Genomic DNA, 23,167 nt, shown 5'->3' with positions numbered 1-23,167 from the left:
TTCCAACCTCTTCTCATTCTTCTCCTTGGAGAACTGATCCAGTAATAATTCTAGTTGTCACTTTTGTGACAATACTTGTCCCAAATGTTTATTTATATCTTTTTTTGTTTATTTATATCTTAAATTTCCTCTCATTTTTTACTTCTACTCTTTTTTTGCTCCCTTCTGGTGGTACTAGCATCGAGCCAGTCACCAACTAGAAATCTAAGTCTTCTTTCACTTTGCCCTTTCTCCCCAGTTAGTTACTAAATATTTTCTCCTATTACCACCTAAATGCTTTCCTCTTAACCCCCCTAATATTTCTCGAATGTATTTTCGTTTTCTGCTCTCCATCACTGCAATTAATTCAGGCCCTCATTGTCCTGGCCTGAACTACCACAATGGTCATCTAACTAACTGATCTTCCTGCTTCCAGTTTTAACACCCTCAAAATCCACTTTCCCCACAGTCAGATGAAGGATCTAAAACACAAATGGGATCAGATTGCTCCATCCAATAATACCTGTGACCATAACAAAAACATCCAACTGTCTGACTACAATATACCTCCACTTGGCATTCAAGGACCTCCAGGACTCAAACCCTGCTGTCTCTGGTTAGATCAATCATTACTTCATATCTCCGGCTTTATGCTCCAGCAACTCCTAAGTGCTCCTAATTTCTCATGCACATCATGCTGCTTCCTGCCTCTGCTTTTGATTATACTTGTTCCTTCTGTCCAGAACATCTCACCCTTGCTCCCTCCACTTGTCTCTTACTCAAGACTCAGTTCACTTGTCTGAATCTGAAGATTAGCTGCCTCTCCTCAGTGTTCTTGTGATACCCAGTACATACCATTGCCATCATAATTCTACAATGCTTTAAGATTGCTTGTTTATGTGACTATCTCCTTGCTCTGGTGACACAACTTTGTGGGCTAACACAATAGCCACTTATTTTGCTCAGGAATCTGCAATTTGGGCAGGGCTCAGTGCGCATGGCTTGTCTCTGCTCCACACAGTGTCAGCTGGTACAGCTCTCCCAGAGCTGGAAAATCTACTTCCAAGATGACTCACTCCCTGTGCTGACAAGCAGGTGCTGGCTGTTAACCTCTCTGCCTGCGTCTTTCCACATGGCAGTTTAGGCTTCTTCCATAGTGTGGTAGCTAAGTTCCAAGTGCAAGTATTCCCAAGAATAGGAAGTAGAAGCTGCTTGTTTCTTAAGGCCTATGCCCAGAAACTGGTAGTTTCTAAGTAGAAACTGATTAGACCTCTGCCATAGTCTCCTTTTGGAGGAGCACAGAGTCCAGATTCAAGGGGAGAGGGTGATGTTCCATCAAGTGATGAGAGGAGTGTCAAAGAATTTTGGGAGCCTTATTTTAAAACCTTCACCTTTCTCTACTGGGGTGTGTGAGCTCTTCTAGGATGCACAGATATGGCACGGATGTGCTGAGTGAATGGGTTCATTCCTGGACTACTGTCTACACAGAACTTTGGTCTCCATCAGTCATTTGTATCACAGAGATTCTATTCCAGACAAGTCAGCCACATTGATTAGTAAATGGATTAAGCTCCAAAGGAAATTAAGGGTTAAAGTCGCACAGCATTTTAGAAATGGGAGGGTTTGGGGAGGTTCAGTCAGTTAAACATTGGACTCTTGATAGATTTCGGCTTAGGTCATGATCCCAGAATCATGAGATGGAGCCCCGGGTCGTGCTTCATGCTCAGCCTGCAGTCTGCTTGTCCCTCTCCCTCCCCTCAATTGAAGAAAAGAAAAGAAGAAAAGAAAAGAAAAGAAAAGAAAAGAAAAGAAAAGAAAAGAAAAGAAAAGAAAAGAAAAGAAAAGAAAAGAAAAAAGAAAAGAAAAGAAAAGAAAGAAGGAAGGAAGGAAGGAAAGAAAAGAAAGAAAGAAAGAAAGAAAGAAAGAAAGAAAGAAAGAAAGAAAGAAAGAAAGAAAGAAAATCTTAAAAAAGAGGATTTTATGAGCTAATTACACCCTTCATTTTGCCAAATAAAACACAAACAAACAAAATCTGAGGCACACAGATAAAAAACAGCAAAGAATCTATGTTTCAGTTATATAAAAAATAACAATGATTCAGAATTTGTTATGTATAGGAAGTACATACTATTTACTTCCTTAGCCTTTCCTTTCCTTTTTAAAGCAGACGTTACTTACTTTTACAAATTGGGCCCCTTTTACAGCTATAGTTGTAATTTAATTATTTGATGATGCACTACATGTCTTGGTAAAATGTTTTGTGGCACACTGATGACTCAAATACTATGCACTGACACGCATCTAGCCATTAGAGTATGAAAGAATGCATAAGACCTTAGTAATCACACATCTTTACACACAACTGAATCATGAATGTGAACAGAGGTATCTGAGTTTGAATTATTAAATGTAATTATTAAAACTAAAGGAAGTGAAATAATTTGACATTAGTAAGGATCAGATTGTAAACCAAATTCCAAAAGGTAAATCTGGACTAAATAAAAAACTAATAATAAATTAATTTGCTGAATTCAGAGAGATACCTAATTATAGCTTTAGAAGCACACACTTAAATGGACCTGAAAATATTTAATCTCTTCTAGGTTTTCTGAGAAGCTTCTAAAACAATAGATAATCTTTAAAAAAAAATGGTGGGATTTGTCAATTAACTGAATACATCGTAGCATTTTACCAAGAAAGTACAAACAGTTTTCTCCCCAAAAGTGAACTTTTTCCTCAGGATTCTTCTTGTATGGTGGAACATTTAGGAAATGTAATTTCCTACATGCAATAATTACCTTGTAAATCAGACTGCCTAGATGACTTCATTTTAGGTAATCTGGAGGAAGGGCATATTAATTTAGCAATTCTATAAGAGAAGTCAGATGGGATGCTGCTTTTACAAGACAAACCATGAGGGATATTTAGAACATGATTTGTACTGCCTACCCAATGTTTATGCAGCTACTACTTTTTATCCAATATAACATCTGAGACATTGAAAAATCCCTTATAACAGATCAGAGATTAAGTAAATAGTAAAACAAACAAACAAAAATCCTTCTTAAATTCAGTGTCCTAACCCAAGTCTGCTTCTCCTTCTGGGGTCTTTGTCTTGTAGTGAAGGTATAGTGTAGTATTCTGTAGGGAAAAAAAGACTTTAGACCATAGGCCTAAGTTCAAATCTTAGCTCTGACACTTTGTCCCTGTCAGCTCTGAGGCAACTGATTTGTCATTGCTTAAAAAGCCAGTTTCTTTATCTGAAAAGTGGGGTTAATAACTTTCAAGTAGTGGTAAAGATGAAATCAGCTAATTAATTAAAATAACTATCACAATGTCAACACATAACAGGCTCTCAATAACTGGTTGTCTTCTGTACAGCTTCAGCTGGAAATTTGGAAATAGCATTGTTGCCTAGTACTTCCTTGAGCTCCTTATCTACTTGGGCACCAAATGCTACTGATTCTACTCAAAGAACTATCAGCCCTTGCATTGTGTGAAAGACTGAAGTTTCTTCTCTTTGCACTGGCAAAAAAAAAAAAAAAAAAAAAAAAAAAAAAAATCACATCTTCCTATTGAAGCCCGTAATATAATTTTCCACCATGTCAAATCTCTCGGGAAAATTTGTTTGCTTAAATGTTTCTTAAATTCATTTCTGGGCATTTTATGTATTATGTCACTATTGAGAATAAGATTATTTGCTTGTTTATTTTGTCCCTCCCACCATTATACTTTCTAAACGGTATGGCTGGTATAGAGGTTAGCTACTGACATTTGTCTATTTTGTCCTCTAGCTGACTATTTTATTCCACTGCTAATTATTTTAACTTTTAACTTATGGAAATAAAACATTTTTACTATTAAAATTTGAATATACATATAAAGAAAAATGTAAATCACTGGTAGTCTCACCATCAAAGGTAACCACTCTTAATAGCTGTGTATATATATCCCTTTAGATTCTTTTCCATATGGCATTATCATAGATGTATTATATTTTATAAGAATGAGATATTGTACATGCTGTTTTATTGTAACATACATATACACTTAGTATATGTAGGCTAATATTAATGTTATAATCAACATTGTTATCAGCTGTCAACATAAGTCTCATATCAGGATTCAGATTGATTTAAAATATAAAAATAAATGGCTGAAAGAGACATGACAAAATAAATGAAAATCAAAAGAAATAAGAGCTATAATAATTTCAGACAAACCTGAATTCGTGAGAATAAAAGTGAAAAAAATTGGGGTATTTTTCATTAATAAGTACCCACTTAAAAAGGAAGTAATAGATATTTTACGCTATGAACATTTCCACATTTCCTACTAACAGAGAAACATTAAACTTATTTTTAAAAACAGAAGGATAATTAGAAATTCAACGGCATCATGAGACTGTAACAGCATTTCTGTCCGTTTAAAGTTAATTAAAATAAGAGGGCTAGGAAGATCTAGGAGGATACAGAAAGGTGTGCTGTTTTTGAAAAATACCTTCTGAACATCGTAACATTCCCACACCAATATAAGTACACGTGTAGACAGAGTTTCCTTGGTGTTTTTAAAGTATATGCCACCTTTAAAAAAACTTAAAAATCCCATACTTAAAATAAACAATGGCAGATATTGGGGGGGGGTGAGATTTGCTTAAAAGTGTTGCTTCATAAGCACTGAGTTTTCTTGCTTGATGCAATCTTCTGCCTCCTAGCCTTAGTGGTGTGGGAAAGAGAAGGGCATACAGGCCACATGGAGCACACTGCCTTACTTTCAGGATCACAAATGGGAGAAAAATCAGCCTTGCAAATACATCTTGATGAAAGGAGTGACATTTAAAGTCCATTCATTTGCTTTGGGGTAAACAGGGAAATATTTTACTCAAAAATTCTTCAGGGTGATTTTTCTGGGAGTTATTTTGGCAACTGAATGAAATCTGAATTCCAAACACTCCTCACAAAGATCTTCTCACAGACTGGATGTAGGTGAAAAAAGCATCCTTCACAGGCTCCCATGGGATCTTTAAGCTGATTTGGGAAGCCATCACCCAAATTTACTAGGATAGATTAAGTTAAATTTCTCCCCTCCTTGAATTCATCTTCAGAAACCTGTTTTTTGAGAACTTTAGTAAGTCAGAAAATTAAGAGATATGTTTGGTACCACATAAGGGTTAGGATAATGGACTCTGGCACCAGAGTGGGTTTGAATCCCAGCTCTGCCAATTATGAGCTGGGTGCCTAGAGCAAGCTAGAGACCTTTCTGTGCCTGTGAGCCTTACCTGTAAAATTCGTAAAATTCTACCTGTAACTAATTCAGATGACTGTTTTGAGGACTATAGGCAAAGCATCAGGATGCTATCTAGCACACAGGAAGCACTCCAGAAACGTTGGTCTTACTGGTACAGCTGGACTTATGTATCAAGTAATGATGTTGGGTAGACCCCTGGATATTTCAGTTCTTCCCAGATGAAACCTTCAAATAAATCTTACAAACATGTCATGCTTTGCTAAATGTTTGCAAGTTTGAAGGAGCTGTTTTTGTCCTTACTGTACTGAAGCGATGCAACATTATCCTTCAGGTCATAAATCTTTCCAAGCACTTTTACTTCTGACATGATTGAAAAGGTCTAACAGAATGTAATGTAGTATAAGTAGTCACTGTTTATCTCTTCCCACAGTTTCATTTCAATTTTTAACACTGAATTCAATTCATCTGGAATATATTTTAATGTAAATTATAAACTTGGGATTTAAAATAGAGTCATAAAACATTAGCCAATGGTTCCAAAAATTTTTCTGGAATAGGCCAACTTTTCCCTACTGATTTGAAATTGATCATATGTCAACTGTTACACTAAGCACATACAAGGTTTTATCTACTTATTGTTGTTCTCCCACTGAAAATAAGTTTCACAAAGAAAGGGAGTTGGTTACTTTGGTTCACTGATGGATCACCAGAGTACTGCTTGGCTCACAGGAAGGAAAAAGGCTTTCCTCTTTGGGTCCCTCAATGTGATTACTATACAACTGATTTTCTAATGACAAGCAAATGCTATGTTACTGAAACAAATCCGAACTGATCATATTTTCCACTTCTTTCAATATGCTCCTAGATCTCATTTGCTAATATTTGACTGCTGATTTCAAACCTTTAGTCGTAAGTGACATGTTCTTAACTTTGAAGAGAAAGAAAAAACACAAAATTTGGTCATAGCCATTCTAGCTTCATAAAATAAACAGGAACATTTTCCATATTTTTCCATGCTTTGAAGTAGATTAGAAAGCACAGGAAATACCTGCTCCTTTAAGATTTGACAGAATTTACTGAGAAATATGTGTAGAATTTGTACTTTTTTTTGGGGGGGGGGAGTCTTTCTTTTAATCTTATTCTTGTCAATTTTAGCCGTTTAGAGTCAATTTGTTAAAAAAAATTATTTCTGGTCATTAATTTTGTAGGTTAAATTTATTGTCTTAGGGTTAAAAATATTACCCTATCAAATATATTTTTTCAAATACATTTTTTACAAAATCTCTGCATCTACGGTTATATACTCTTTTTTTTTTTTTTTTTTTAGAAGTGTGACTCTGGATCATATTATGGTTGGATTTTAAAAAAAAATTAATTTGAATACTTGTCTTCTGACAGAATCAGGGAGTTATTGTGTGGTAATGAATATGTTGTTTGAATTTAAGCTATATTTTGCTTTTTATGCTTCCAAATTGTTTTCTCCTTATCACCTTCTCCTGTCCCTTAGCCAATTAAGAAAATTTTCAACCCGTTTCCACACTAGTACTGCTTAACTTAGAATTTTCTTCAACCTCTATTTCTTTACAGAAGCCAACAGTAAGACACCACTGAGGCTCCTTGAAGTCCACCTTCCTTCTGCCTGCCAAACTGTTGATGCATTTTATAATTGTGGGTTCTCGTTATTATTGGTCTTTTATATTAATTTTTTTGAGGAATTATTTATTGTTAGCATTATGGCTTATGCCTGTATTAACAACTATTATTCATAAGTAATTTCATACCACTAAAAAAATACTCTATTATGATTTCTTCCCCTATTGGGCTCTTTATTCTAATTATTTGGTTGGCTCTAGATCTCTGTGCATTTTTGTTTTCCGGGACAAGTACATGAATGGGATGCTTTGCAAGCTGTTCAATGTCAAAGATGATCTTTTTGTTGCTCTTTCAAGAAATGATGCCTCAGCTGGCTGTAAAATCTGAGTAACAGCACAGTCCCTCTAATGTCTAACGTGCGTCTCCACTGCTTTTCACATATGATGTTAGTAGGTAACTGGGTACAAATTTATTCTCCTTCTTTTGTGGACATCTCCCTCACTCCATCCTATCCCACCTCCACACATCTGGATACTTAAATACATTTTTAAAGTATAAATTTGAAAGAGAATTTTTCATCATTCTTTTTAATACCTGCTTTATTGAAATATAATTCACAGAGCATAAAATTTCATTAGCCACCTCTGAGCCTTTTGATGTGAAGATTCATGATTCCTTTTAGCTAAAGCGGTGGTGAACATGTGAGGTTTAATGTGTAAGCTCAGGTTACCATCTTGAACCAGAAGTCTATCCAGTACATCCTGAAGCTGACTGTTGCTGCCACGATGCTATTCCTCCCTTCTGTCTCTTGGGCTCCATCTTGGAACATCCTTTACATTCTTTATACTCTTTGGCTTTCTCATCAAATTCCTCTTCTTTCTCCATAGTTTTGGCAGGTCCAAACCTCAGGCCCCTCCTCTCATTCTACATACTCTTCCTATCATCTCTATCAGTGATTCTCTGGCCCCTCTCTGAATACTGTTTATATAGAAATTTCCTCCCATCAGCAACATCTGTCATTAAGCACGGTGACTCTCAACTACAGGGATATCCTGAAATCTCCGGAGGGGCATTTACAGCTTGAGGAAGTACTTCTCCTGCCCAGGGACTTTGGTCTGAGACTCATCTGTTCCATCTCTGGTGAATAGCACCATCATCCACCGAGCTGTCTGCTCCAGAAGCCTAGAAGTCATCACCACTAGACTTGAGGACAAAGATAGTGTCTCGTCTACTTCACTATCATTCATCAGGATGTACTGGAGAGGCTCCTGGTTCAAGATGGTAACCTGAGCTTACATATTAATCTTCACACCCTCGCTAAATGGAATCATGAATCAAAGGGCTCATGGGTGGCCAGCAAAAAAAAAGAAGAGGTCCCTAATACCCAGCAGCACCACAAATATTTGTTGAAGGAATGAATGCAGTCAATCACTAAATTCTGTGGTTTCCAATTCATTTTCTTTCTGCTCATCCTCTTCCTTTCATCCATAGTCAGTACTTTAGTTAAAATCACTATTATTGTCTGCCTGGCTTACTGCTAAAGTCTGCCAGCCTCCAATCCTGCTTCTCCCAACTCATTCTTTCCAGGCTATAGTCACTTATCTTCCTCGCATACCAGTTTTTATCCTCTCAACTTAAGGCCTTTTAAAATCAAATCTGAATTTCTCAACATGACATACAAGTCAATAATGTCCTTGGCTTTGTACACAGCATTCCTTCTACTTGGGAGAATAATCCAGGTATCATTGTAAGGAGAATTTCTTGATGCCCCAAAGCTGAATTAAATATTCATCTGATGTGTTCCCCAAGTATCCCATATTTCCCCTACTACTGCATCTATTCTGTATTGTAATTGTCTGTTTGTCTGTCTCCTCAACTACACTGGAAATTTTGATGGGTGGGTCACTATCCTTTTCACAGTATCTCCGTGCCCTGCATAATTCTGGCACAGAGTAGGCATTTAATGCATATCTGGTGAATGAATGTATTTTCAAATCCCACAAATGACCACGAAAGTAGAGATCTTTGGAATTCCATCATGGGAGAGGGATTCTGAATCCAGTTGAGATCCATAAACAGACCTTAGAAGTGCATGGATACCAGAGAATTGTGCCCAATATTTTATGTGTATATGCATTTGTTGAGGGTAATTTTTAGACTGTCTGAACAGTCAATCCTAGAAATTCAAGAAACGCTTATTAGAATGATTCTAGAGTGTATTACAAACTAACAAAAACAACGTAGATAACGTGCACACAACATACAGACAAACACAGGGATTGACCTCAAAACATCGAGCTGTAGGGTAAACTTTTACTGCAAAGGGACAAGAGTCAGAGAGTCAGAAGGCTGCAGGAGAGCTGAATGAAAGCACATGCCAGAAAAGAACTCAGAGAGAAAAGAAACTTCTAACTCCTTGGCCATTTTACACAGGGTCCTCATGCCGTCAGTGTGTGAAAGGGGGGCTTCCAAGAAAAGGCATGCCAGTATCTGAAGAGATGTGTATTAATTTTGAAAACTGCAAACTTCAGCTTGCCATAATGCTACCCAAATTCAGGGACGTTCTGTTCCACAACCAGGTTGTCTTTTCAGTTCTGGCTAGTGAATCTCTATCTAGACTCTGACCGTCAGCAGAAGGAAAGAGAAAAAGGAAGAGGCAGGGCTTATGACAAAGGAGGGGCAGGAAGAGAGGGTCACACACTCATTATTTCTCAGGGGGCCCTCTTTCCCTGGCTCACTCTACTCCTTTATTCACAGTACAGTTTATGTACTTCCCTATTTGTAGGAATCTTGATAACATACCAGTCACTTTGGTGAAATAAGATGTATGTAAATTCTGAAAAATAAAAGTAGTTTTGAAAGTTGTTTTTTGTTCTTTAAATAAATGTGGACCATATGCATCCTCTCCCCATTTAATTAAACATTTAATAAAGGAAGGGGATATGATCTTTCTTTTTTTGGTAACTTCTCACATCAGCATATAATACTCCCAGGTTTGCTTTTGAAAATGCTAACTTTCGTCTAAGAGGTTGTACTAATCCACAAAGGTAGGACAGGTATCTCAGAATGGTGATAGGCTTGGTTGTTTTGTGTTCTAATGCCACCTGGCTAACTTTCATTACTGTGGAGTCCATAGAGTGGCTACTGCTCTTACATCTAAGATGTCTCTGGCTGTGAAACAAACCTTGCTTACAGGGGGATGGAAACTGGACCCTGTCCTCATGAACATCATCTTTCATCCAAAGAAAATGAAAGCCCATTTGGTGAACTGGGCCAAAAGAACTCATGAATTCATTAATTAATTAGCATCTAGGTAATCAGGAATGGTCCACAGCTACCTGTCTAGCAACACAGCCCCATATCATTTAATGTCAACACACAAGAACAGCTCTGTCATGATGTACAGATAAGGGTCTCATGAATTTATTATACATACTAATAATCCAATAGTGTCTAATTCTGCAGAGCTCCAATTGTAGAAATGAACAAAATTGTGAATGTTAAAAAAAAAGGGGGGGTTTAAAAACCAAGTCTACAAAAACATCTTTTTAAGATTCTATTTTAATCTATCTGGAATTTCTGTGAGGTTTTAATTCTCTCATAAAAATATATTATTTTAAATAGTAGTGACAACTGAGGATTGCTCTGGGTAAATTCCTGATAAATTTATAGTGAGATTCAGTGGTCAGTTATTCTGGCTGGAAGCTGGGGTGAAAGGGGAAGAACAGAAGAAAGGGGAAAACTGTAACTTAGTAAAGTCCCCTCCCATCTGACAGTGTCATATTTGAGGTAGTATTCACGTAGAGAAAAATTCCGGAATTCACTTAAGACTTGTAATAGGTTTTGCCCTGTTATCTACTTTGATATCCGTCTTAGCAAGAAATTGCTGTTAACAATTTATTGAAATCCGGTCTGAGTTCCGTTATATTCATAGATGAGCTGAACATGTCACTGGGAACCTGTGCTGTATTTTTCCCATAGCAGCGTGTGTGATTGGAAATGCTTTCAAATGCTACTGGGGCTGTTTTGAAGAAAGAGAGAAAGATGAGAACGGAAGAAAAAAATTCTATAACCTCGTTCATTGCCTGCTCTACGTGCATCCTTATCCTTAATCTTGTCGACCTCATTGTGTCCTCCATCTTCTTTAGGTTTCGCTGCTGCAAGAGAGACCCAGATTAGGAGGTGACTTGAGAATGATGCCAGGATCAATGTGGACAATGAGATGAGAGCCAGAGTGAAGCCAGAAGAGGCTGAGAAGCCAGAATTGGAAATGAGTCGTCAGAGATCCTCATGATATGGCATCTACAATATATACTCCATCCCTCTATACAGGTGTGAACTTTGCCACCAAACAAGTAATACTCACCCAAAAGAAAGGAGTCTACCCTCAATGAGATAATATTTGGTACTCTCTAATTGAAATGTGCACATTATGAAGATGTTCTTAATAGGTTACTTCTGGGAAGAATTATTCTGGTGACGTGTGGAATGGAAAGGCAACATGAAGCATGATGACATGGATGGGCATCACCTGGGAAATCCAGCAGTCCGCTCCAACAGATGCCCTCAAGGTAGCATTTACCTTGATGAGCCTCATAGACTCTGATACCCGTCTCTTTGGACCCAGGAATGCAGACTCATGCTAACAAAACTCACAAGACACTGATGTATAAAAAAACAACAAAAAAAGGCGACTTTATTATTTACAGTGAACAACAGAACAATCAGGCTACTGAATGTCCATCAGCCTGATAGTGAATTATCTCCTTGGGAAGGCAAATTACCAGAAGGAAGCTTGGTGGGCATGGAAGCAGAGCAAGTGGAGTTAATTACACAGGATTCCAGCACAAAATAGCATGAAGCTCTGCAGCTTTCTACAACAGGATTATCTGCCTGCCAGGCAGGCTGGATGCTTGCCTCAACCTGGCAGGTACTACTGGTCAGACACTGCTTTGTTGGGTATCACAACAATCAAACTGATTGCTTTTCTTTTTCTCTGTTTTAGAGACAGAGAAAATGCTCTTCTGATGGAAATTTTATATGTTTGGGTATTTTTAAGATGCCAGTACCCTGAAAGATAGTCAAATCTTACTGTCCAAGCAGTCTTTATGTTTCTTAGGATCACACTGGCTCTCTTGGATTTAATCTATTAGATGTTCATTTCTTAGTTTAATTTCAGAGAATATTTTCATTTTCCTGCTTTCTGAGATCAAAAGGGGCACCACATGGGGGACTCCACATTTGCCTACAGGTTCCACAAAGTGTCAGTTAAATTCAAATCAACCTGTATTCACTGTGCCAACTTTATGCTCACTGCTGTCCCAGGTACAAAGTAATATTCAAAAGAGCCTCTAAAGAAATGTTGTATCTACTGGATGCTTACAGACTTTTGCTCTTTTTTAAGGTACAAGAAATATAAAGATAAGCACAACACTGTCTTGTTCCCTTTAAGAGCTCCAGTCTAGCAAAAGAACAAGGTAAGTGTTGGAAAAAAAAAAGGGTGCTGTGCCAAAGGTATGAAGCATGGCAGTGGCAGTACTTTTTATATTTATGGGCAGAGACAGAAGCCACATCTTTCAGTAAGTCTGATTTTAAAAAAAGAAAAAAAAATCCTAAATAACAATGATTACTTAAAATTTAACAACAGTGAAGCACAGAGTATAGGTTCCTTCCTTTCTACTTCCCCACCCCATTCTACCTTTCAAGGTTGCCCTCAGTAGTTTGGTCAATACTCTTCTAGATCCTTTCTATATATATGTAAAACACACACACATACGCTCATGCGCACGCACTTGCAGTCCCAAACATATGTACTTATACATGTACAGTAAACATAAATTTATATATTTATTATATCAACATGCAAAACATATATTACACATCCCATTTATGTAATACACATGCACACATCCATTTATGTTATATACACACAGATCATACTATATATATTGTTTTATAACTTGTTCTTCTACATTTAATTCTTTGTTGTCAATTATAATAACATGTATATAGAAAATTATACAAAAAAATATGCTATTTAGAAACTAAATTTCCCTGGAGATCTCCCACCAGGTCAATAAATAGAAAATCCCAAGTACCCTAGAAACTCCCTGCATCCATCCCCCCACCAAATCATCATGCTGAATTTTATGTTAATCATTTTCTAGCTTTCTGTACAGTTCTACTACCTATAAGGCAGGCAAAGCTCAAATTTGCATGTACTGGCAAATGCCCTCAGGGCTACAGCACCTTGGTTCTTAAAGCCCCCATAGACTCTCACTGTTCCTTACATTTCCTTTGATTTTCAGCTCTCTGCTGCTCTGAGGATGTTTTCTTATACATATTCAACAGTTTGGATGGTTTTCAGCAAAAGGATCATTCAAATAACCCGATGGGCCGTATTTCCAGTAACAGAAATCTAAGCCACTTTTCAATTTCTTCCTGTGTTACAGTTGTACTTATAAATGTAGATTCTGACCTACTAGATCCTAATCCTTAGGGGTTATGAGAAGCAAACAGTCTCAATTTTCCACAGCACAGTGAAATATGCAATAAATGCAACGAGGAGCAAAGAGCAAAGGATGGACATGAAAATGAATATGATTACTCCTGCTCTTGAGGGGTTGTTGGTTTCCTTTTTTAAAGATAGATAAGAATGTAGATGCATAAAATGATCTGACCTAAAACAACGAAGAAATAAAGCAATATGTTTAAATGAAATCACTTCCACTCACCAACATTTAAAGATTTCCAAGATCTATTGTCAAGTGAAAAAAGAAAGTTGTAGGATGGTGTCTGTGTAGAAAATGGATCTATCTGTATGTATCTCTCACATGTGTAAATAGGTGTGTGTGTGTGTGTGTGTGTCTACATGCCACACACATTCTTGTTTATGCACAGAAATATGACTATAAAGACATGTAACAGTGGTTCCTTATATGAACTGGGTTTGGGAAACCAGGAGTTATCTTTTCACTTTTAAATACCCTATGTAATTATTTTTACATGAAGCAATGTATTACTTTTATAGTTAAGGGAGAAAATTTTATTTTATTTTTTTTTTTTTTTAAATTTTTTTTTTTTATTTATTTATGATAGTCACACAGAGAGAGAGAGAGGCAGAGACATAGGCAGAGGGAGAAACGGGCTCCATGCACCGGGAGCCCGACGTGGGATTCGATCCCGGGTCTCCAGGATCGCGCCCTGGGCCAAAGGCAGGCGCTAAACCGCTGCGCCACCCAGGAATCCCAAGGGAGAAAATTTTAAATTACATTCAAGGGTAAACATAACTGACAAAGGAAATCAAGAAGAAAAAACAGACGGGAAGACATAAATTACTGAAGAAAGTTTCTTCATAAAGGTAGGATTTGGGGCACCTGGGTGGCTCAGTCAGTTAAGTGTCTGCCTTCAGCATCGGGCTCCCTCCTCAGCGGGGAGGTTGCTTCTCTCTCTCCCTCTGCCTTTCCTCCTTGCTTGTGCTCTCTCTCTCAAATAAGTAAATAAAATTAAAAAAAAAAAAAAAAAGGTAGGACTTGAAATGGGCCCCATAGGGCTTGGAGAATTCAGAGAGGACAGGGTTGAGGGGAAGCGGGTGACATGGACAAGAGCTGTGTCTGAACAGATGTTAGGGAAGAGATGAGAATGGTAACTAAGGAGGACCATAAGGAAGCTCGTCTGGCTAAAACTAACTCCAGTTTACACTGAGAGATACAATAAAATGGACGTGGTAGAGCGATAGCACAAAGAGTGAAATGTCATCAATACTAAGAGTTTATCGCTGGTTTGATCTGAAACAGAAGTTATAACAGGTTACTTCAACAAGGTAGTAATATAAGATAATACTAACTTCATGGAACAGTTTGTGCAGAATGAAATCAAATGTGAAAAATCCCTAGTAATCTGTAAGGTGATTGATCAGCAATTTAAGATTTATTAGGCAAGAGTTAAATTTTTAGGGAGATTAGCATGATATTTTGGTACAGAATGAACAACAGGGGCAGATAGACTCAGGGCAAGGAGATTCCTTAGCAACATAAAACATAAGAGTTTGGCCAGTTTTCACAACCTGAAATATGTGGATAATTATTCTGCCTTTCAGGTTTGTTAGGGATTAAATGCACATAAAATGGCATGGTCACAAAATATTAGTTCATTTCTTCTCAACTATTATTATAGTTCAGATGTACGTTGAAAAGGTCAGAACGGATGCCCTAGTCACAGGAATGAAAAGGATAAAACCAGAGGTGCCTGGGTGGCTGACTCTAGATTTTGGCTCAGGTTACAATCCCAGGCTTGTGGGATCAAGCCCAGTGTTAGGCTCCGTGCTCAACAGGGAGTCTGCTTGAGGATTCTCTCTCCCTCTCCTTCTGTCCCCCTCCCCTCCTCTGGAATAAATAGTCTTTAAAGAATGAAAAATATAAAAGATAAAGAGACAGAGATTTTTTTCTAAATAAATAACCTATAGGGATCTATTTCTTAGATGAAGGGAATGAAAGAGGAAAAGATGATTTCTAGGTTTCCAGCAGGGGAATCTGGTGGAATGGTAATATCCCAAACAGAAATCTACCCAGATTGGTGATCTATAACATCTATGGAATCAGGACACTCATACCACATGACTTTCACCTCCTCAATCTGGCACTCCTGACCCACAACCCATCCCACTTGGGTTTGGGGTAACCTCCTTACATTAGTACAAATATGTCTTGAAATATTTTAAAATAAAGTATACTTATATTTATTTTATTTTGGAAAAAAATTTCAAGGATACATTAAAAACCTCAAGACAATGGAGACATGCAAAGTCACTGGCTACTTATCTATTGCAATGGGCAAAACTTAGCAGTATCTTATTAAAAATGAAAATGAGCTTCTGACTTTTCAGGAAGAAAAATTCCACATAATTCATACGTAAAATATTTGGTAGAATTAAACATCTTTACAGTTTAAAATTATTTGTATTTATATCATATTAAGGCCTGAATCACAAAATTATGAAACCAAAAAAGATCAATAAAAAAATAACAACATAAGTGCTATTTTAAAATTCTTAAATTTTAGTTTTATTTATAGTATTTTAAAAATTCTTTTCTTTGGGATGCCTGCATGGCTTAGTGGTTGAGCATCTGCCTTTGGCTCAGGTCATGATCCTGGGATCCTGGGATCAAGTCCCACATCAGGCTCCACACAGGAAGCCTGCTTTTCCCTCTGCCTATGTCTCTGCCTCTCTCTGTCTCTCTCTCTGTCTCTCTGTCTCTCTCTCTGTCTCTAATGAATAAATAAAATCTTTAAAAAAAAAATCTTTTCTTCTAAGTGGACTATGACTTCTGAGGTCCATGTTACAACCCTGGCTGTAGGCTTAAAACAGAGTTTATTAGAGCTTTACAATATTCCAGAAGTCTCAGTTGGTTATACTTTGTTGCCTCGCTAAAAGTCAAAGGCTTGAGGACTATTACATGACATAAAAGAAAAATTTAAAAAGCTAAAAAGTAATCTATCGCACTTCAGACTCTGCTTTTCTGTAAGGTCACATCTTTGCAAAAGATGACAAAGTTGGCAATTGTGTAACTGAGCCTCCAGAACTAGTTACAACTCTGGAATGTGATCATGTTTTGCAATATACTTGGTCACCATCATATGAAAATCTTGGGAAATAATATATCTTGTTTACCTGCTAGTTCCTGTCAGAGAACAACTCATTTAAAAGACTGTTAAGAAAAGTTCTACATACTTTAGGGGTGCCTGGGTGGCTCAGTCAGTTAAGTGTCTGGCTCTTAGTTTTGGCTCAGGTCATCTCAGGGTTGTGAGATTGAGCCCCGCATCAGGTTCCACACTCAGTGGAGAGTTTGCTTGGGCACTTCTTTCCCTCTGTCTTTCCCCGATGCACTCATATTTTCTCTCTTTCTCTCCCCCAAATAAGGAAATCTTTAAAAAAAGAAAGAAAAGAAAAAGTTCTACATACTTGAAAAGGTTAAAAAAAAAAAGTAGGGGGGGGGGAAGGAGGAGGAGAAAAGAAATCCATTATTCTTTCACAGTAAGATGGGAAGGAAAGGTAGGAGAGGATGAAGATAAACAAAATTGGCTATAAATAGTCAACTGTTTGTGAAAGGTAGGATGAGTACACAGTAGTCTATCTTCTACTGTGCCTTCAGACTGAGCCTCTCTGAAATGTGCCACTATGGCATGGGGATTATTTTGAGCTGAAGACAATCAAGGCCTAGAAGAGTCAGCTTTTTACCTCCCACTTAACTGACTCTAACAATTTAAATAGAGGGCCTGGTCCCGGAAGAGAACTATCACCAGAGAGAACTACAAAGAGTGTGAGCTAGGTGGGGTAAGCTGAGGGGAGCTGATACAGCCTACTTGTTCAAAGTCCTCTCTGTGTCCCACAGTCTCTGCAAAGTATGACAAACATTTGTTTACCAAACATCGGCTCTTCCATCTCCCTATGAATTTGTCTTCCTCTCCCTTGAAGCCTCAGACTCCTGGTACCTTCTCTTTGGCTCAGGATGATATATAAGCCTTAACTGCCTGTGTCTGAGCCTCTCATGACTTTCTGGGGCTCCTCTACCTATGCAATTAAATTTGTTCTTCTCCTGTTTAAACCTTTCATTCTCCTGTTAATCTTACTCAATTTAATAAATATACCAGCCCAAAGAAACTAGAAGGGTAGAGGAAAAAAATCCCCCCCACCGTACCTACTTTGTATGTTGAACATTTCATGATAAAAAGTTTAAAAAAGGCATACAACCAATTTTTCAAGACTGTCTAACTCTGTATCTAAAAAGGCCCATCATAGTATTATAACAGAACAACAAAAAAAAATGCCATCTTGAGAACACTGTGTTAAGATTTCCAGAGTTCCTGAGGCTTATCTGCCCAACAACAAAAATTATGCTAGACAATAAGCTGATTATGCTCATAACACTTGTATAAAGTATTTTCACATACATTATCTCCTAACTGATCTTCACAATAACATTGTGAGATCTGGTGGTTAACATTCTAATTCGTGAAAAAGAAGTATGAGGCTCAGAGGAATTAAGTGATTTTCATTTATGCACTCATTCATTCATTCCACAAACATTTACTGAACACCTTGTATATGTCAGGCAGATCTATTGTAGGTATTAGGAATTAAGAGACAAATTGTGAAAATGTGATTCCTTCTTTCAAGAGGTACATAGTCTAGTAGAGGGGACAGATTTACACACAGAATGACATGAAGATGTGATACATACTACAATGAAGTGTTTTTAAAAAAATTTTTAACCATGATCTGCAGTAAGAAATACATTTTACCTTACAACCTAGTGTATAGAACTTATGTTTAAATGAATGCAAGTTTTATGAAATGACACTCTTCCTATGCATGATGCATGTGGTATTTTCTAATCTACCCTGTTCACTATCTTTTCTTTTACAATAAAATGCTGGTCATAACCTTTTACGATGATGTCATTATTCACTAGTGGGTTGTGACATACAGTGTGCAGAATGTTATGATCAGAGTTTGGAGATAACACAAAAGGAAATACAAACTTTACTCCAAGGAATGAGAAAAAGCTTTCAAGAGGTTGTTCTGTGAGCACTTAACAATATGTGTGTGTGTGTGTGTATGTGTATATATATATATATATATATATATATATATATATATAAAATTTTATTTATTTATTCATGAGAGACACAGACAGAAAGGCAGAGATACAGGCAGAGGGAGAAGCAGGCTCCACGCAGGGAGCCTGATGTGGGACTCCATCCCGGGACCCCAGGATCACGCCCTGGACCAAAGGCAGGGGCCAAACCGATGAGCCACCCATGGATCCCCAGCACTTAACAATATTAAGGTGGCAGAACTAGAACAAAGGTCTTGAGATGCCTTAGTCACTTTGTTGGTTTTTTTTTTTTTTTTTTTACAATAACTGCTGTTTTAGGCTGTCCAAATACAAAACAGCAATACATTGTGAGTCCAGATCAGCTATGGAAACAAGCTGTTTTCTTGAAGGGATGTCAGCAATCATTCATTTCATATTTACTAAATCCTCACTGTGGCAGCACTTCCTGTAGATTGGCTCATCCTGCCTCTACCTGTTAAACACTATAAACATCCTGAGACTGTAAGGTTTATTCTATGACTAACAGTCCTAAATATCTGTTCTCTCAAAAGTGCTCTAGAAAAAGCAAGAGACCAGGATTATGTGTGTTAGAATGTAAAATCTGATACTGTCATTTTTATGAACTATCCATCTACACTGTGATTTTGTTCAGTGTTTTAATCCTCTACCTCAGAGTCTCAAATATCTGCTGTCCTTGCAGGGCAGCTGTACCTGGTGTGTGCAGAGCTCAGTGAAGGAAAGAGCTAGCTAGTAAAAGCTGATGGCTCCAGGAGAACTAGTATCTCATGCTGCTGCCCTCTGCTGTCTAAGACAGACAGGGGCAAGATCAAGGAGACCCATCAACTTCAGTTAGCCATGCCATTTCTTCCAATAGGAATGCTACCATTTTTAACGTAGGTGTTTTGAGAATCTACTTCCCCAAGTGCACCAAAGACTCTTTTTGTGAATTTGACCTAGTCTGTTAAATTCTTTGTGCCTTTTATTCATTAAATATTAAAAAAGAAAAGGTGCTTTCCCACATCAGCATGTGATCAACTTACAATGGCACCACTATTCACTGGGTAGTCAATAAATATTCATCAAGAACACTGATATTGATGCTGAATAGGAAATAGACAAAAGGAAGAAAGTTAACTGAACTTCAGGAGATTTGGAGGAACTACGGCTGTTTTTCATCCCCACTTCCCCAAGGGGAAATATGCTTTGAATATTAAGGATAAAAGATTTTGTTGGCTGAAGATTGAAAAAACTAGCATTCTTAATTAAAATCAAACCAAACTAAGCCACCCCCAAAACACCAACCAGCATCTGTGCCTTTAATCATGTAATTGTAGGGTCTTAATAAATGGAAAGTATTTTGAGCTAGGCTTTATAGGTATTCACTCAGTAACAGAGGACTAGCCAGAAGGAAATAAAAATTATACTTTTGAGAAAGTTACTGAAAAGCATAAGCCATTTATAAAGACATTCTAATCTTTGGATGAATCTCCTTGTTTGGAAGACATGTTTAGGCTTGATACCTTTGAATATTTTAAGGAAGTCTGAATAGGCGAATGAGTTACAATCTACAAGGTCTTAAAAAAAGATTTTCCTGTTTTAGACTACACAAAAGAGTTATTTTAAGAATACTGACTCTTTAGACCACCAAGGATACAATTTTCAAAAATCTGTAAATATTTAGTGGAGAATCAAATGATAAAACACTAAAACAATCAACCAAAGATATGTAGCTAAAAATAATATAAAACAGACTCCTAACTTTAATATATAATCATTCTTATACAGAAAATAGAACTAGGAAAAAAATTTACTGGGCTCTGTTTTGAGGATAAATCTGAATTTCATTTAGAACATAAGCTTGGTATGATTTTACTTCCTAAAATCTTCACTACTCACTTCTGACTTTGATGAAACATCTCCAAATGACTGCATTCCTTTAGGCACCTCAAACTCAGTGTATCCAAAATGAAACTCTCATTTGCTAACTTTTCTCCCTACCAACCTTCCCGAATACACATTCTTCTTAATTAATTCCAGTGAGCTCTAAAATGGATAGGCACAAGAAAATCCACTGAAAAGGAGAATAAAATAAAATAGTAAAATTTCTGTACTGGATACAGACTGAAAAGTATTTAACTACTAAAGAGGTGTGTGATTAAAACAAAAACAGGGCAGCCCCGGTGGCGCAGCGGTTTAGTGCCGTCTGCAGCCCAGGGTGTGATCCTGGGGACCCGGGATTGAGTCCCACATTGGGCTCCTTGTATGGAGCCTGCTTCTCCCTCTGCCTGTGTCTCTGCCTCTCTCTCTGTGTGTCTCTCATGAATAAATTAAAAAAAAAAAAAACAAAAACAAAAACAAAAACCCACCAAGTTGAGCCCATGACCTAATCTCGGCCTCCTCAATGCCTTTAGATCACCAGCCTCCCCAGAGCTTAAATTCTCCCTCCAAATCTCTTTTCCCCGTGTTTGCATTTTCATTCCCACTGCCACTGCGGTAGTCAGACTCGCCACATCTTGCTTGGATTTCTGTCATAGTTGTCAGTCTCGTCTCATTTCTTGCAGTATCTCTTTCCAACTCACCTTTCACTCTGTCTTCACTAGTCAAGATATTATCTTCACTAGTCAGATAATTATCACTCATCAAAAAAACAGCAATGCCCACAAACACCTCACATAGTTTTTAGAGCTTTCTATACTTATCTCTTAAGTAGAGCCATGAAAAAAAAAAAGAAAAACAGCAAAAAAGCATGAACTTCAGGCCTACATTTGAGTTTTGGTCCTGCCTCTTACAAGCTTTGTGACCGGGGGGCGAAGGAGAATTACTGAGGCTTTCTGAGCTTTTATTTCCATGTTTGAATGGGGTTATTAATAGCTCACAAAACTGTTATGTAAATCAAATGAGATTACAGATGGGAAGGAATGTAGCACAGAGCCAGGTACACACAAATTGTGCATCAACTGTTTGACCCTCTACTAGCTCTAGGTTTATTTGCTATTATTGCCCCCTGCCTCATTCTCATACGCCCCACCCCCCACCCCCCACCCCCATCCTGGCGCATTCCACACCAACCCCTGTGGAACATTTGCTTTCTTCAGTATGACATGCACTCCCAGCCACCTGTGGGTCTGATTATACTATACTCCCAGCCTCACATGCCCTTTGCTGCTTTCTCTGTGGGAGAGAAATTCTACTCATGCCTCAAGGCCCGGCTCAAATGTCAACTCTTCCAGGAAGTCTTCCCTTTATTCCCCTGATCAGAATTAACCACTTTTCCTTTGTATTCTCCCTGCAAGCTGCTTGCAGCTTCACTTTAGTATTCATTTCTCAGAGTCATACTATTACCATTATTTATGTTAAACACAAAATTATGTTTACGTATATGTTACCTGCATAAATTACAAGCTTCTTAAAGGCAGAAAGCATGCTTTTCTTCTTTTTATTCTCAGCAATTAACACTTTGTATAGGAAAGAATTTAATAAATGTCTGCTGATTGAACAAATAGATGTATCAAAACACTTTCAAAAGGAGTAAATTTTTACCAGAACAAAACACCAATCACTTGTTCCAACTTTTGAAGTAAGTTTTAGAAAACAACTTCTCCCTGAAAAATATACTGTTATTTAATCTTTACAATATATAAATTTAAAACAAAGAAATGACCTAAAAACGGTGCCTTTTGATAGTGTAGACTCAATGCATAAAATACTATTTTTAAACTACCAAACTGACTTTAAAAAATGATAATATCCATTATTATCAACTGATTGTCTATCAGTGAATATTAATAGAGGTATGATTTAAAGAGGGACAATCACAATACCTTAATAAAATGGAATATTAGGCATCATCTTAAAATCATGTTTTCAAATATTTAATCAGCTTACACTATACAGAGTGAAATAATCAAGACACAGGGCTGATCTCAATATTGCAACTGTATTTATATTTTATAGGAAAAAAGACTAAGGAAATACAGAAGATGTTACTACATGGCTATCTCTGAGTCGTGAGAGACTAGGTGTTTAGTTTTTTGTCCCCCATATTATCTGAATTTTCTACAATATACACAATTATATAGTTAGCAAAGTAATTTTAGAAAGATTGAATATAGGGATGCCTGGTGGCTCGGTGGTTGAGCGTCTGCCTATGGCTCAGATCGTCATCCGGGGGTCCTGGGATCAAATCCCACATCGGGCTCCCCACAGGGAGCCTGCTTCTCCCTCTGCCTGTGTCTCTGCCTTTCTATATTTCTCATGAATAAATAAAATCTTTATTAAAAAAAAAAAGATTGAATATAGGGGCACCTGGGTAGCTGGCTCAGTGGTTGAGCATCTGCCTTTGGCTCAGGGAGTGATCCCAGGGTCCTGGGATTGAGTCCTGCACCGGGCTCCCTGCAGGGAGGCTGCTTCTCCCTCTGCTATGTCTCTGCCTCTTTCATGAATACATAAATAAAATCTTAAAAAAAAAAAAAAAGATTGACTATAAAGAAATTCTAATTAAAGCTTAATCAGATTTGCAAATACTTAAGAGGCTTACTAGTCTAGTAAAAGATTTCCTGATTATTAATATTAATCTGAATATATTCAGGTAGACATTAAAAATAAAAAATTAATGCCATAGTTTAGAAGAAGATGCTAAGAAAAGTCTTCCTTAATTGTAAACAGAAAGTAGAACAAATAAGCATTTGACTAGTTATTTGGTAGAGCAAAGCACTAGGTCTGGACAGGGG

At 37.4% G+C, this 23,167-nt stretch overlaps 1 protein-coding gene across 7 annotated transcripts in view; it reads right to left on the bottom strand.

Moving 5' to 3' along the window:
* Positions 1-23,167, bottom strand: part of NSMCE2 (NSE2 (MMS21) homolog, SMC5-SMC6 complex SUMO ligase) — a 214,300-nt gene that overhangs the window by 98,102 nt on the left and 93,031 nt on the right. For 5 of the 7 annotated variants that reach the window (XM_072774476.1, XM_072774479.1, XM_072774481.1 and 2 more), the window contains one exon: positions 10,893-10,976. The exons of the other annotated variants lie outside the window; for them this stretch is intronic. In XM_072774476.1, coding sequence (XP_072630577.1) covers positions 10,893-10,976 — 84 coding nt within the window. The remainder of the gene's footprint in view (positions 1-10,892; positions 10,977-23,167) is intronic. 7 annotated transcript variants of the gene reach the window in all.

The sequence above is a fragment of the Canis lupus genome, chromosome 14 (genome assembly GCF_048164855.1).
Source record: "Canis lupus baileyi chromosome 14, mCanLup2.hap1, whole genome shotgun sequence".
Classification (NCBI taxonomy): Eukaryota; Metazoa; Chordata; class Mammalia; order Carnivora; family Canidae; genus Canis; species Canis lupus.
This window is presented reverse-complemented; position numbering and strand designations above follow the sequence as displayed.